This window comes from Mya arenaria, chromosome 14, assembly GCF_026914265.1.
Source record: "Mya arenaria isolate MELC-2E11 chromosome 14, ASM2691426v1".
In the NCBI taxonomy this organism is placed as follows: domain Eukaryota; kingdom Metazoa; phylum Mollusca; class Bivalvia; order Myida; family Myidae; genus Mya; species Mya arenaria.
In genome coordinates this window covers 20416297-20433077 of record NC_069135.1, presented here as the reverse complement: position 1 = coordinate 20433077, position 16781 = coordinate 20416297, and the positions used below count along the sequence as shown (strand labels likewise).

The 16781-nt window shown below is 33.7% G+C and overlaps 1 protein-coding gene across 4 annotated transcripts in view; it reads left to right on the top strand.

Moving 5' to 3' along the window:
* Nucleotides 1–61: 61 nt before the first annotated feature.
* LOC128217920 (serine/threonine-protein kinase TBK1-like) overlaps nt 62–16781 on the top strand; it is a 54419-nt gene continuing 37699 nt past the window's right edge. The window contains exons 1-2 of one of the 4 annotated variants that reach the window (XM_052925383.1): nt 62–150; nt 15240–15374. In XM_052925383.1, the coding sequence (XP_052781343.1) occupies nt 15282–15374 (93 nt within the window). In that variant the 5' untranslated portion in view covers nt 62–150; nt 15240–15281. Of the gene's footprint in view, nt 397–12037; nt 12167–15239; nt 15375–16781 lie in introns of those variants that run through there. The other 3 variants (XM_052925381.1, XM_052925380.1, XM_052925382.1) reach the window with 3 other exon arrangements.

The following is a 16781-nucleotide window of genomic DNA, read 5'->3' as shown; positions in this document are numbered from 1 at the left end:
TACTTTCGATTTACATAAGCATTGTACTACGTGTTTGGAAATCCCCTGGATAGCCCTGCATCATCAAATGACTTGTCTGTGCTATTTGGAAAAATAAACGCCTGTTCATAACTTAAGGGCTATTACCCTTGAAAATTGATCTACTGATAAGTAAATGGTTACTATTTACTTGGAATAACGTCAGCTGTTTAACCGCAATATTTTTTGTTATGCGTTTTATTTAACTTCCGCCGTGGCCGAATTGTAAACATTAGTTACAATACCGAAACTTGATCTTCTATTTGCTATGAAACTGAAAATTTCTAAGAAGGATTATACTGCAATATGTGGATTACTTGTGTTTTCTCTGAACTTGACAACACATGGCAACGGATAAACAACAATGGTAAAATAATGGTAAAATAATGTTTCGTTTTGTTCAAGTTGATTCAAAAACGAGTTCATTTTCAAAAAATTTCAAGCAGGTAAATATTGGTAACTAATTGAATAGTGACGTTAGTTTTTACTAGTTTTAATTGATATTCAAAATAATTGACTTAAAAGAATAGTCGATCTCTGATGGGACTAGGAATCGTGGAGATAGTAGGAAGATTAATAATTCTGGAATAAAACATTATTTATATAAATAATAGTTTGAAAGTGTTCTTTTATATTGGATCTATAACTGATTTACAAATGTACTTGTACAGTTGTCAAACTATTTTTCTTTGAAAAAACAACAACAAAAAACAACAACAAACAAACAAAATAAATACCTGATAAAAGCCAATCGGTGAGAAGTGTAACGAAACAGAACAGAATAGAACAGAGCATTTAATGTAAACTTTAACATCGTTGTTACAATAACATAAATGCCTGACATGTCAAAAACAGTTAAATACCAAGGTGCATTATCAAAAATCCAAAACAGTTAAAAATAAATGAAGTTAATCATTATCATTCAAAGCGTTATATCGTCATTTTAAGGCATGTTTGGAATATAAAGCTAGTTTCCTGAGACATGCGGAGTGTAATATTTAACTTGCCATGGATAATAAGATTTATGAATGTATTTGTTCTTGTGTTATTAAATTGTGGACAAATCAAAACAAAAAGGTATTCATCTTCAATATCATTGTTAGTGCATAAAATACATTAACGTTCGTTTTTTTTAACGTGTACGTATCTTCATCTGTCAACATTTAACATAAAAAGACAATCTTACGGTTATAAGCCCAGATGACTTAATCGATCAACTCGCATTACCTGAGTTTCAACGATTAACTTGAAGACGTTTATAGGTACATGTATCGAATCAAACTTATTCCTGTGGTCGTTGTCGTTACTTTGAATACACAATCTATAACATGTACATATAGTAAAGAAGAGACCTGTATAGTACGCGTGTTTCATGTATATGTTTTTAAATTCAGTACTAAATTGTTTAATAATCAATTTTCATTGATAAGTGACCTAGATTCATAAATGTAAACTATAATTTTAGAATGTACTTATCAGGATAAGTTAAGAATGTTCTAGAATTTTCTATTTATGCCATGTCGTATATCAGTTTAAAAAGAAACAAGATACTTAAAGAATTTGAGAGAAAGTTCTTGAGAGTTGTTGTAGCATGTTTTGCAACGTTTTTATTTGGTGTATACAAATCTTTCTCATTCGGGGTCTTGGGGAAATATTGAAGTTTCTATAAAAGTGTTACCAGTCTGAGAACATTTCTAAAACCTTAGATTTAAAGGGTTGTTAGACTTTAATAATATTCATGCTGGTTAGGGACCACTTTTGTGCCCGTACCAATCATTCATGTTTCCCTGTTAATCCTTTGTCAAGTACTTCAATATATGATTGTTTTTCATACAAAAGGCAGTTTGTGTTCAAATGAAGCTGAAACTATTATTTTTATCTCAAAACATAGGCAAATTTAATCCACAATATTGAAATTGCACCAGGTTTCGCCATATTTGTGCAAGGAATTATCGATTTTTAACCGTTTAAAATAAGATTATTTCACCCCAAAATACTTGTCTTAACAAAGCACCATGTTCAGAATTATAGAGAAAACATCTTGTTGTTAGTTAGATTTTTTAAGTATAATTACAATTTTTCTCAACTGGACTAATTATTCATATTGTTCACTGTCATTTCAGCGGATTTTAATGAGAATGTTTAGCACGTGAATTCGTTCTTAAAATAAATAAACAATATAAATCTTATCATACTAAATTTTAGATCAGGAGCTAAACGTTTCCCTATGAAATTTATTTTGAAAAATTCAGTATATCTCGAGTTATTAAAGAAAAACCACCATTTCCGAGCGAAAATGGCCCCTAACCAATCTATAGTGTTCAATATTTCATGTGAATTTAATTTTGTGGATATCAAAAATACCAGGAGCATTAAAGATAGTTTATGGACGTTTGGATTTTGGACATGACCCGTTATTATAGGTATTTTAATCTTAGCAATTACTTATATTTGAATTTCTGTTAGAACATAATTGTTCTTTATGTTTAAAACTTGGTTAAAGTTGATGTCTCTTTCTCTTTTGTGGTCGTAACACGTGCCACAAGTTCTGAAGAATGCATACAGTCATAGGTGACAGTGCTGTTAAGGCATAGTGAAAACATGTAAACGTTTAATAATTATATACACAATGTTTATACTTAATAAAAACTACTAATTCTGACCGATAATGCCATCGCTAGTAGCTAAATAATCACTCAACGTTAACAATAAATTACAATGTATTTGGTATAAAACTTAATTCAAAGATCGTTCGTTTTGAATTTTGAGAATCATATCGGTTATGATAACGATAACATGATAATTTTATCAAAATTGTTAAAATCGGAACACTAATGTCAGTAACCGATACGACTTATACATATGTACCTTGATAATACTGCATTCGGATACAAGTAAAACTGAGAAAGGTTTAAGTCAGATACCTTTGCCAGAGACATCTTGAGTCGTGGCAGAACTGTTCTCTTTCTGTGTTTTTTGTTTGGAATTTTAAACAACTTATCATTGGTATTTACTTATTCGGTATTTTGGTAATCTCAAAACTGTAAATGATCAGGGTTTTTATCAATTTGAGGACGAGACACTCGTAAAGATCACATTTTCATTTTTTTTTGAAGAAAAGGCAAGACTCTTCTGTGTTTTGCTAGTTTACATCAATTCTTATTTCCACTCTTAACTTACACGATTATGAGAATAGTTTGCCATATGAAGTCTTCTGCTCTTTAGGGAGGACTCTTAAAGTATTTTTCGTTTTTTTTCCTCTTGCCCGTTTGTTTGAAAGATGTCCTTATTGAGCAATGATTTTTCTCCGTTATCGTTGGTGTTTGTTCGCAAACTTCTTGGACTCTTTTGCTTGCGTGCTACTACTTTTTGCAAATGAACATTTGAAGCATAGAATGCTCTTGCCTTTGACTTGGCTTAAATCCGTCTTTGTTTGGTTATTGCCTTGAAATAAACTAGTTTGAGCACCAAGTAGACTCGTATTCCAGTGAAATCGTGTCACGTTCGGGTAAAGCTATTTTGATGAGTGCCTGGTCTGTTTGTAGTGTACGTGTGTATGTGGTGTCAATACGTTTGTGTCTGTAGTTCATTGTCGTTTTGATCATTGCCTTTAGCTCTAAACAGGGGTTTGATTTGAATGTATGACTATTGGGCTTGTCCATGTAGTTTTCATTGTATAATTGTTAAGGGCATATGCATGTTTAAATCAGTATTTCATTGTTTGATAATCTCTTTTCAAAGTTTTTTGTAAGGTCACCTAGATTAATTAATGCAAACTAGATATTTACCCTATGATATTTTTAGAACGCATTTATCAGGATAAGTTTAGAATTTTCTATCTATTCTCTATTAAACAACGATTCTTTTAGAAATTGAAAGAAAGTTCTTGAGGATTTTTATGATAGGTTCTTAAACACTCTTATTTTGAATATAAGGACACAGTTCTCTGATCCAGGATTTTTGGAGTAAATTTAAAGTTTCTATAATAAGTTTTACCAGTGCTAGAACATTCCTGAAATCTTTGATTTAATTAAACAATTCTATAAGGATAACATTTCAACATTTCGTGGAAATTATTCTAAATGAGTCGTTGGAATTAAAATGTTCAATACCACATGTGGATTTGAATTATTAGACATAAAAATACCAGAATAGTGAAGGTATTTTGTGAACTTTTTAACTTGGGACATTATACCTTATTCTAAGTATTTAAATTTTAGCATAACTTATTTGAAACTATATTTGTTAAACTGTCAGTAAATACATTTTGTTGTTTGTAAAAGTTGCTGGGTTTTTTTCTCTGTTGCGTTTGGTGGTCGTGACAATCTAGTGAATTCAAACCGAGTGCAACATCTATAGCCTGTCGATCGACTTCACACATTTAAGAAACCGACTGCTGCCATCAGCGATGTGGCGTATAATGTGACGTATCACGTGGAATTAACTACTGAAGAGGGGGGCTTATGCCGCCACAAATCATCAATACATAAACATTTTCGCATTGGTATCTCTTCAGCCGACCATTTGCGTCGTAGCTTTGAATTGTGCTCCGACCAGCATGGCACGAAGTTATACGAAGTGTTGATGTTGACTGTTTGAACCCGTTGTTTGTGCGGTACAAATTGACCATCTCTTGGGTAGAAAATGGCAGCGCCATTGTGTTGTGCTTAAGTCAACTGATTTACTAGCACGCTCCGCTAATAGTAGAAGTAAGAATGCTTATATTCTAGTTACATGTGATCCAGAAATAAAGCAATCAGTACGAACCAGGAAAAGTATCTCTATTTCAGGTCGTTTTTAAGCACTTGATACTTCTTTTCGTTATCGTGTGATAAAAGCCTGCTATTGTAATCGTCATACTCGCCATGTCAATAGCCACGTAGTGTTGGAAACGCAACATAATGCTCTTGTTTAGCTCCTGCTTAGTAAGTCCAAGATTTTTTTATTGATTTTAAGGCTACTGGGCTTGTGGGCTAAGTTTCAATTGTTTTATTATACAAAGTTTTATTGAGGGTAAAAAGTAGCTGTTTCTTGTTAGACACGTAAGGACACGTAATCTCTCAGTAGGACAAATAACTTTTTCTTGTTGGATACGTAATCTCTCAGTAGGAATAGTATCAGTTTCTTGTATAGGCAATCTCTCCGTAGGACAAGTTGCTGTTTCTTGTTGGATACGCAATCTTTCCGTAGGACAAGTAGCTGTTTCGTGTTGGATACGCAATCTTTCCGTAGGACAGGTAGCTGTTTCTTGCTATATAGTTATGCAATCTCTCCTTGGGACTTGTTGGATACGCAAAAAAAACACAATTGGATGCTCGTGAGGGAAGGTGAAACATTCCCTGCACTTTTTCGATCGGTTGAACGATGCTTCTTTTTACCAGAAAGCGCTTTTGGAAAAAAAACAACCAAGAACGTCCAAGTGGTTTTAACATTTCATTTTAAATGGATATTTTCTATGCAATGTCATGGAACAGAGGGGCGCTCTCCGTGAGACAGCAAAAAAACTTACCATGGAGAACTATGAAGATCTTTTGTAACGAACCATTGTATATTAGTTGTCATTAGAGCGATCAAGCTAACTGCTCTTAAAAGCAACATACATTTAGCTTCTCGTTAATCGAAAAAGATGTTATTTTTTAGTGTATGTAGTTTTGTTTTTCTTTTAGTGTTGGTTATGTGTTGATCATTTTGCGGAGTTTTCAATAAATAACATGGGTTTTTATCTATTTACAAACTGTTATCCTATTATTGGTTTGACAACCGTTAACTTTTCCATTCATTCTAGTAAAGGCTAAATTTGCACTATGCAGGTTTGTTAACAAAAGGTCCGGAATCCTGAATACAAAGTCAGATTTGGTGCACTGGTGCATGCAGTTATGGGACCTAAGCAGACAAAGAATACATTAAAATTGGACATACATGTGCGTCAGGTATTTGACTTAGCTGGGGACTTGACACGGCGATTTCCTTCTTTTTAGATGGGGCTAGTGTCGCATTATGCAGGCTCGTTAACAAATTGTCAGAAATCCATATAAAAGGTCTGGTTTGGTGCACTTTCTGGAGTAGTAGTTTTGTATAATTAAATACATTCCCTGATATTATGCAATGTAACGTCGTGCAGCAAGTCTCATTTTAACGGGCCGAGACATGCGACAGCTGGATGGCTTCAAAGACAGGCACTAAGTGCATGTTGCTTAACGTTGCACGTGGTTTGTACATCATCATCATCATCACCACAAGCAAAAATGATTGTTCTCGCGATGTGGATGAAAATAGGAGCGCACTCGGCAGTTGGAAAAGCTTTTGAAAGATAAAACCTGCTTTTTGCACATCGAATATACAAACGGATAAAGCAGTTCTTAGTTGGGGTCAAATAGCCACCGAGTATCACAAGGGCAAACTGGATTTTGCCATTGACGAGCTGTCTACCTCTGAGGAGTTTCCAGAGGATGGGTGCTGGATAGAAACTGTAGAGCTAGACTGATTTACTTACTGATATTTGAATAAGTTGCTGGTTGTGTCCCCTTGTGAGGTTTTCCTAAGGTCTAAGTGGCGAGGTTTGTTTTTGACATGGATACTTCCTTCTACGGCGCTGGATGGCTTTCCACTCTAACTTGTCAACATGTAGATAACGCTACTGGTCATTTAGTAGTTATATTTGGCAAAGCGAACTGGACCATCTCTAGTTGATTGATCAGATTGTCCGTACTTGGGGCGTCAAAAGACGAAGAACACTCTTAACTTTTACATACGTATGTTCGAAAAGTGTTTGGCTTAGCTAGGGCGGATACGTTGAATTACTTCTTTTGATAAAGGAGTGGTTCAGTGTGCCTTCCTGTGATAGTGTTTAGATGATTTGTCCGAGAGGTATGAGGAGATTATTCCCAAAGTCGCGTTCCTAATCGTGTATACTTATGTCTTCTTGTAGCTGTCTTGCAGCCTAATTACTTCGAATTTAACAGTCGGGTGTCATTTATGTATTCAAAGAAAGAATGCGGTTCCTGGACACTAGCTTGAGGAACTCCTGATATCATCGGGGATCGCTGATGCGGATGCGAGGACGTCAAGGGCAGCAAATTAAGTACGAGGTTAGAGGACGTTGATTATCTAAGAATGCATAGTGCCAAAATTCAGTTCAGTGTGGATTTGTCCTTGGTCGAGGTTAACTGGGCTGTTTAGAGACAGTTCAGCAGCGACCAGTTTCAGTAGACGTGAGGGAATCTTATCATGACGTGCTGCTTCTGTTTGAGTTTATGTACTCCTAGTACTGTGATGATGGGTTTCATGGAAAAAGTAGAGACTGGCGGGACAGAATAGCGGAACAGATTGGGTCACTTTTTCCTCTTTACTGGTGTCCGAATAGTTTGGTTACTTCTAAATGTATTGGAAAAACGCATAGATTTTTTTTCCACCATGATAAGATATAGCTTCCGAACACCTTGGAATGTCAATGTTTACCATATAAAATACCATTAGTGGTTGTTGCGTTCTACTCAACATGTAAGTTAGATCCGGTGTTTTATCGTCCGGTGTTTGTCCAAGTCAGTGCTTGAGCCAAATCTCTATGCATTGCTGAATCACACACAATTTTTATCGGATAGAGTTTTACATTTAAGTTTGATTCTAAATAGCTATGTTTGTCGTGTCCCCGCATGTATAAGGACACGTTGGGTTGTTTATCCATGTGTGTTAATTCCAACAACGTGTGAGTGGCGAGCTCAGGCTCGAGGAGGAAGGAGGTACTGTTCGTTCATCTTTCTATACTTATGACCAGTGGTGGAATTACTAGCCCAGTATATGTCTGGACGGTAAAGATATCCTATTATACAGTTTGCAGCTTTCTTGAATTTAGTAAAAACCTTTGCGCTGGCTTTAAAAAAAATCCTTTACAATGGTTTTATAAATAACGTATGCGATAGCTTTATAAAAATCGTTTGCGATAGCTTTATAAAGGTCGTTTGTGACAGCTTTATAAAGTTCGTTTGCGATAGCTTTATAAAGTTCGTCTGCGATAGCTTTCTAAAAATCGTTTGCGATAGCTTTATAAAGATCGTTTGCGATAGTTTTATCAAGATCGTTTGCGATAGCTTTATAAAGGTCGTTTGCGACAGCTTTATAAAGTTCGTTTGCGATAGCTTTATAAAGTTCGTCTGCGATAGCTTTATAAGGATCGTTTGCGATAGCTTTATAAAGATCGTTTGCGATAGCTTTATAAAGTTCGTTTGCGACAGCTTTATAAAGTTCGTTTGCGATAGCTTTATAAAGTTCGTCTGCGATAGCTTAATAAGGATCGTTTGCGATAGCTTTATAAAGTTCGTTTGCGACAGCTTTATAAAGTTCGTTTGCGATAGCTTTATAAAGTTCGTTTGCGATAGCTTTATAACGATCGTTTGCGATAGCTTTATAAAGTTCGTTTGCGATAGCCTTATAAAGATCGTTTGCGATAGCTTTATCAAGATCGTTTGCGATAGCTTTATAAAGTTCGTTTGCGATAGCTTTATAAAGTTTGTTTGTGATAGCTTTATCAAGATCGTTTGCGATAGCTTTATAAAGATCGTTTGCGATAGCTTTATAAAGTTCGTTTGCGATAGCCTTATAAAGATCGTTTGCGATAGCTTTATCAAGATCGTTTGCGATAGCTTTATAAAGTTCGTTTGCGATAGCATTATAAAGTTCGTTTGCGATAACTTTATAAAGTTCGTTTGCGATAGCTTTATAAAGTTTGTTTGTGATGACTTTATTAAGATCGTTTGCAATTGCTTTAAAATATAATTTACAATGGCTTTATAAAGTTCTTTTACGATAGCTTTATAAAGATATTTAGCGAAGGGTCTATAACGATCTTTTGTGATGGCCCTATAAAGATCGTTTGCGATATGGCTTTATTAAGTTCGTTTACAATGGGTTTATAAAGTTTATTTCTGATGGCTTTATATCGTGTTTGGGTTTCAGTTTTTATAATTATTGGATGGTCGATAGGCTGAGACGGATATTGTTCTTTGTCGATACACTCAGTCAAAGAGATGCTTTTTATTTCAAATTCAAAAAATACAAACAGAAGGAGATGTTAGATAAATATCGTTTTTACAGAAACCTTGTTCAGAAAGAAGTTATTAAGGCCAAATCAGAATATATGTCGAACAAGCTGGAAGAAAATAAAATGATCCAAAAAAGCTGTGGTCAGATTTAAAAAATCTTGGATATAGTAGTAAAAGTAAATCTTCTCCAAATATTGTTTTGAACATTGATGATGAAAATTGTTTTGAACCATGCAAGATTGCAAATCACTTTAATACTTTTTTTACTACTGTAGCCTCAACATTAGTAAAAAAACTACCTTTGCCCTTCAATTTGTTTAACTATGAGTCTGACTGTTTTAAACGATTTTATAAAGATAGAAATCCTGACTCTGTTAAATTTAAACTTCACACTGTTATTGAAGAATACATTTACAAGGAACTATGTAAACTAAATTGTTCAAAAAGCACAGGGTTAGATAACATTCCTGCAAGATTTTTAAAAGATGCTGCACCATTTTTAAAGATACCAGTAACGTTTCTGATAAACAGCTCTATCACAAGTAACATTGTACCATCTGAACTCAAAAATGCTAAAGTTAAACCATTGTTTAAGAAAAACAACAGATCTGATGTTTCAAACTATCGACTTGTAAGCATACTATGTATAGTTTCAAAAATCTTAGAAAGAGTTGTATACAACCAACTAGAATCTTTTCTTGTTAAACATGGATTATTATACGAACTTCAGAGTGATTTTAGATGTAACTATTCAACTGACTCCTGCCTAATTAATTTGACCGACCATATAAAAGAACAAAATTCCAAAGGTCTATACACAGGAGTGATTATGCTGGATCTTCAAAAGGCGTTTGATACCGTAGATCACAAAATTCTATGTCAGAAGTTAAAAGAAATTGGTGTGGATTCAATTGAGTGGTTTCAATCATATTTATCTGGACGTAAACAAGTTGTCAATGTAAATAATACAACGTCTGAATTCATGAACATCTCTTGTGGCGTTCCTCAAGGAAGCATACTTGGACCGTTGCTGTTTTTATGCTATGTCAATGATATGAGTATAAGCATAAGTGAAAAATGTAAATTAATATTATATGCAGATGATAGTGCTATCCTTTTCTCACACAAAGATCCGTCTGTTATTAGTAATGTACTCGGCAAGGAACTTGAAAACTGTAGTAAGTGGTTAGTTGACAACAAACTGTCTTTGCATCTTGGAAAAAACAGAATGTATTTTATTTGGGTCTAAAAGAAAACTAACAAAAGTTGATAGCTTTAATGTTAACTGCAATGGCCATATCATAAAACCTAAATAATCTGTTAAATATCTTGGAAGTATACTGGACAATGATCTCAGTGCTGCATCTATTGTTAACAATATTGTTAGTAAAGTTAATTCTAGGCTAAAAATTTTATATAGACAAAATCGTTTTTTAGATATGAATCTAAGAAGATTGTTATGTAACTCCTTAATACAATGTCATTTTGACTATGCATCGACATCTTGGTACAGTGGTATATCTAAACAATTCAAGAACAGATTACAGGACACTCAGAACAAAGTTGTCAGATTTATTTATGGCTATGATTGTAGAACTTCCCTGAAAGTCTCGGCTTTCAGTGATATTGGATGGCTTAATATAGAAAATAGGATAAAGCAACTACGACTAAACCATGTACATAAAATTTTTAATTGCAAATGCCCATCATACTTACATGAACATTTTACTTTAGCCTCATCCACACATTCTTACAACAGTAGACATAGTGCTGGAAATTTTAAAGTGCCACAGGCTGACAGTTTTATATTAAATACTTTCTTTTATCAAGCAATCCAGGACTGGAACAGTCTTCCAATAAAGTTAAAAGAATTGAAAAATAAGAATGCTTTAGAAAAAAAGTGAAATCACATCTCATTGTTGGTATGAAATGTGCAGAAATGGAAGATTTCCTATTTTATTAATTGTTATTCATTTAATCTTGAATATCAGTTCAAAGATTTTTGTCATATTACGCTAAAGTGTCATATGGTTTTAACAGTCGGTTGCATTATAACTGTAAAAGTTCGATCTCAAACATTCAACCATTCTTTAACTGGCCAAGAGTACATGCATGTTATTTTTGTATAAGAAAACCTAATTTAAACAGCTTACAACTGAGATCTTGGCAAATAATTATATTTGTCATAAGGACCCCATTGGAAATAAGTTGAATAACTTTAATGGGTTATCCTGTGTTATATATTTGTCACATTGAATTAATTCTTTATTAACGCACAACTTTATGAGATATTTGGTTTGTTACTATGACATATATATATGCACGAATAAATCTATCTATCACATGATTTCAGAGAACAATGTACGCAGCGGATCTGCCTTCCAAAATGTATTAATTATGTACTAATGTAGGGGCTAATGTAACCCCGAGATACGTGTATATGTACGTTGCATTATTGCGAATGATGGGTGATCAATGTGAAACTAAGCAAGTAACTATGGCACAGACAGCAAGTTGTTTTTGGTCATATTTATGTAAATATAAATAGTATTGTTACGTTTCGGTGACATATTCTAGAACAACACATTGCTAAATGTACAAGATTCTTTACGGTCATCGACATCAAGTGTACATTTTCTTTTTACTCGGCAATATACTTAATTATAATTTAGGACTGAAGTCGTCAATTAGAAAATCTAGCCGAAATTGAACATGCGACTGAAGTTCTTACAGCTTATCAGCTAATTAATTACTTTAACTTCAGCCAATTTGAAAAAAAACAACTTTCCCTTATCACAAGTTCTTTTTTTGAAAGGATATGAATAGAAATATTGCAACATATTCGATTTAATTAATATTCATGCAATGTCCTGGCATTTAAATGAGAGCTCCAAGTGGCCATATGATGTAATGGATTGGGTACCCTTGTACTGTAAATGTCAAATGTTGAGACGACGACTTGTTTGGCAAATGGACGTTTTGACGAATAATATAATGGCTACCAGTTCGTCCTCGTCATCGAAAGTTGACGAATTTTACCATTTATGCCAAGAATAGTGACAATCATGAAATCTGAACAAGAAAACAACCAATTTAAATCTAGAATAAAGGTAAAGGTTCTGTTCAATAAAAGGATTTAATCAGGTTTAACAGACGGTGACATCCTGTATCCGATTGTTTACTTCCGATGTTTTGACAAAGTTAGACATGTATCTGTTGAAATGTTCATAAAAGTTTGGATATAGTATGTAGTACTTTGTGTCTTCAATTATAAATTCCATTATTCGAAGATAAGGAGAGTTATATTAATGGTTGGGTATAAAAGACTGGCCGGACCGGACCAAATCGGGACCAACTGAAATCTCCGAACTGTTACTGAAATCGTTCGGAAGTTTACCTAATTTCCGGACCAAATTTAAAATATGCATTGCTATGTTTCATATATATTTTATTTATTCATCGATATAATAATAATAACCCAGCAGGCACAACAACGTTGAAGCAACGTTGAAACAACAGTCATCCTTCAACGTTGAGAAAAGGTTGAAATATGGTTGTATTTGATAGTTGTATTGACGTTGTGATTTCAACGTTGAAACAACGTTGCGGTTTAAACGTTGAAACAACGTTGAAACGAGGTTGAAACAACGTTGAAATGAGGTTGAACCAGAGTTGCAGTTTCAACATTGAATAGACGTTGCAGTTAAACCGCTGAAGGGTTAAGGTAAGGTGAAAACTAAAAAGAACACAGTTTTGTTTGGATTACATTTATACAGTATGTACATGTTAATGGTAAAAAAAACCTGCCCCATCAACAATGCGATGCGCCACCTCTTCTTCATCCATGCTGAAATGTAAAAGATTAAAACAATAAATGTAAATAAACCATCCTTTATAAACATAATAGATGCAAAGAAGAGTATTGTTAATAGCAATGCAAGATCACCGCTTGATATGAACATTTTTCACCATAATTTGAACAATGGAAATCCAAATTCTGTCGTATCCGAAATGCATGATTTTGAAAATAAATACCAAACGTACTTACTCGAATTGAACCGACTGTCACTTTCCACACATAGTTAGCTTGAACTAATGGAATTTACGATAATTTTAGAGCTCTGCTGTTACTGATGATCTGCACAATCGATATGTTTTTGAAAACTGACCGGAACTACGCAATACGCTAGGGGCGCAACTCATTTCGAGCTTTCCAATCGGGGTAACTCTGTATTGCGGTAGATGGCCATTCAGCCTAAAAAAAGAAGTCTACTCTTCAAGCATGAATGGCTCTCTATAAAAAAATGAATGTGGAAATATTAATATAATCAGCACAGAATATCGATCTATATTCGAATGTCATGACAACATCAATATGACAACCGTTTTTCAACCATCCTCATTGTTGAGGTATCGACTGTATTTCAACGTCGAAATGTCGACAATTTTTCAACGTTGAAGCTTCAACGTTGTTTCAATGTTGAAATATTGTTGATCGACGTTGTGACCAATATTCAACTATATTTCAACGTTGAAACAACGTTGTGTGCCTGCTGGGAATAATAATAATAATAATAATAATAATAATAATAATAATAATAATAAAATTAGTAATAATTATAGTAAAAACAAAAATTAACAGCTTATTACATAGTGTTTTTAAATACATAGTCATACATGATACATAAGTTAATTTAATCTTAGAAAATGATTCTGTGTGAACAATATACTCACATACATACTTAAAAACGCACATACAGCCGTACAAACAGACATATAGACAGACGTACATACATGCACACAGACATTCATACAGACACACAGACAGACATACAGACAGCCTGACATACATACGGACACACATACAGATGCAAAGACAGACATACATACAGACGCACATACAGGCGCCCAAACAGGCGCACAGACAGACATAGTAAAATACAATTTTAATAAAATATGTATAAAACATAGCAATGCATATTTGAATTTTGTCCGGTCCGACCATTCTTTTATACCGACACAAAATTAGGAAAATTCCAAACGAATTCCGTAACAGTTCAGGGATTTCTGTTGGTCCGGATTTGGTCCGGCCAGTCTTTTATACCCAACCATATTAATCACCCTAGCCTCAGTGTTACACCTTGGTTAAGGTTTGCATGTACAGTAAGCACCTTCCTATTCATTATCTCGGCAAATACACATCATGTCAGTCGAAAGCTATACATAACTTTTATTACCTTTGTTCATATTATCCAACTATACCGCAACAAAAAACGTTCAATTTGGATAAATACACGTCTTATTCAACAAGTTCACAATGTAAAGTTCAAGCTTCTCTTTGAAATGCATGTGCAAAGTTTGCATGTCAGTCTGTATTTAACATGTTTTAGGGGAGGAAAAACATTTTTTTTCATGAAACATTGTTGAATATTTTTTAAAATGACATATTTTCACTAACTTCACAAAAAAAAAAAAATGAAAAAAAAATTAAAAAAATGAAAAAAAAAAATTATAAAAAAAATATATTACTGTATCAAGGCAATGTGACAAGCACCAGTGGGGCCTTTATTATTGGACTTTTTGGTTAGGTTAATATTCCAGCGACTACTTGATGTATACATTGAGACTTTATACAATGTTACTCAACCATCCAACCTACTTGAATAACCATGTAAGATAACTCTATTTTGCAAATAATGGTCCTTTTTTTCAATGTAGAAATTTTGGTTAAGGGTTTTCATGTAACAACATTTAAGTCAGTATCTCGCTAAAAAAGATGTTTTGCATTTATACATGGTCCACAGGTGCCCAACCATCAGACCTTCTTAACTATTCTGATATGATATCTCTATCTTGCATATAATATAAGTTTAGCCCCTTTATTATACACCATAGAAATTCTGGTTAAGGTTTGGCATCTTAGCACCTGTATAATTGTCAATAACTCAGCAACCTATTGATGTATTGCATTGAAACTTTTAACAATCAAGTATGATAACTCATAGAAAAAATTTGCCACTTTATTGTCTGACTTAGAAACATTTAACCTTATGTAACAATGATCCATGTATGTTTCACCAAAACTTTGCAATCCTTTACTTAAAAGTGGCGAAGTAGTTGAACACCCTGTCTCTGTGACAGCTCTTGTCTTCAATATATTACAGACGCTTTTTACATTTTCAGAAATAAGCTACAGATGCCTTGGCAAAACCACTTGTGTTCAAGATGAGTTTGCGAGGGTCTGGTGGGTTCCTATGGGATGTGACAAAACCTCTAGGCCAAGGCGCCACTAGCATGGTGTACAAGGGCCGTAACAAGGTATTATAACAAATTATGACAAATTGAAGCTTCCTTCTTGTCATATTGTTTGTAGGTGGGAATGAAATAAAATATTTCTTAATGATGAAATTGGAAACTAGCAAACTGGTTGATATTTCAGGTCTATTGAAAGGGAAAAGAAACTAGTATTTTAACAAATTTCCCAATTTGCAGGTGACAGAAAAGCATGTTCTTTTAACTTTAAAATTTCTCATATTTTGATGTAAAGCGATCATTTTTTCTCAAAATGGTATTTTTCATTACATAAATTTTCCCAAATGTCTACTGTCTTTTTCCCAAAATGGACTGAAAAGGGCCTTGTATTATGTTAATCCTGTTAAAGCAATAAGAATGTCTAACTAATTTCCCAGTCCATGACAACAGCCCACAAATTAGCATACAGATCCATGATAGCATGCTGCAATGCTGCTTGTATCGATGAACATCATTAATCATGCACTAGTGCGGACTGCTTAAACTAAAAAGAGTGCTTACCACATTATAAAATTAATACTTTGTAAAATTGATAAAATCCTACAAATATGAAAAATTCTCGCTATTTTTGTTGCGATTTTGTTGCCATTGGCAATTGCCAGTTGAAACCTAATACCACTTCAAGTAACAAAATCACTAACATATTTGCCAAATTCATAATGTTCAAGTTCTTAAAAGATCTTTACATCCTGATTTAAATGCCTTTATAAAAGATCTTTACAGCTTGAAAAAAAATTATGCCTTTATAGCAAGCTGTACCTATACCTGTCCTGCAGCACACTGTCCTTTTTAAAACCTGGCTTCTGATGTAACCATATCATTTCTGTAAAAATTTATACGTTAGACACTGATGGAGCTTCTGTTAAAGGCAGTTTGGATGTTTATAACAGTAAACTCCCTAAAAGTGTTCCAAAACATCCAAAAATTGAGTCTTGAAAGTACAAAAACTTCCTCTACAGGTATTTTCTACAAAAAGTGAAGACCTTTTTGTTCAGAATATCAAAACCCCGTGTCACTGTTACTTCATGGCCACATTTTCAATATAAGTCTTGAAATAAATGAATTATTTTGATACATATAATTGTGAAGTTAGCAAGTTATTGTTACAAATTATTCATTATTATTAAATATTTGAAGTATCTAGTTTGACAATAGAGGCATAAACTTCCATATTTCAGACGAAAACTTCAAATATTAATGTCCAGGAAGTTCATATGGAACTGCCCCAGTTTTCATGGTCTAAACTATCATATAATCTAACATATTGTAACTTATATATCATCAGGAAGTTTTGAAATTTTCTAAAATTGAAGCTATATAACCTAGATCACCTGAACAGTCATCAAAATTAGACTTTTGTATGAACAAGCCCGAATTCTTAAATCAACTTGAGGGAGCAAAGAAAGCATTTTA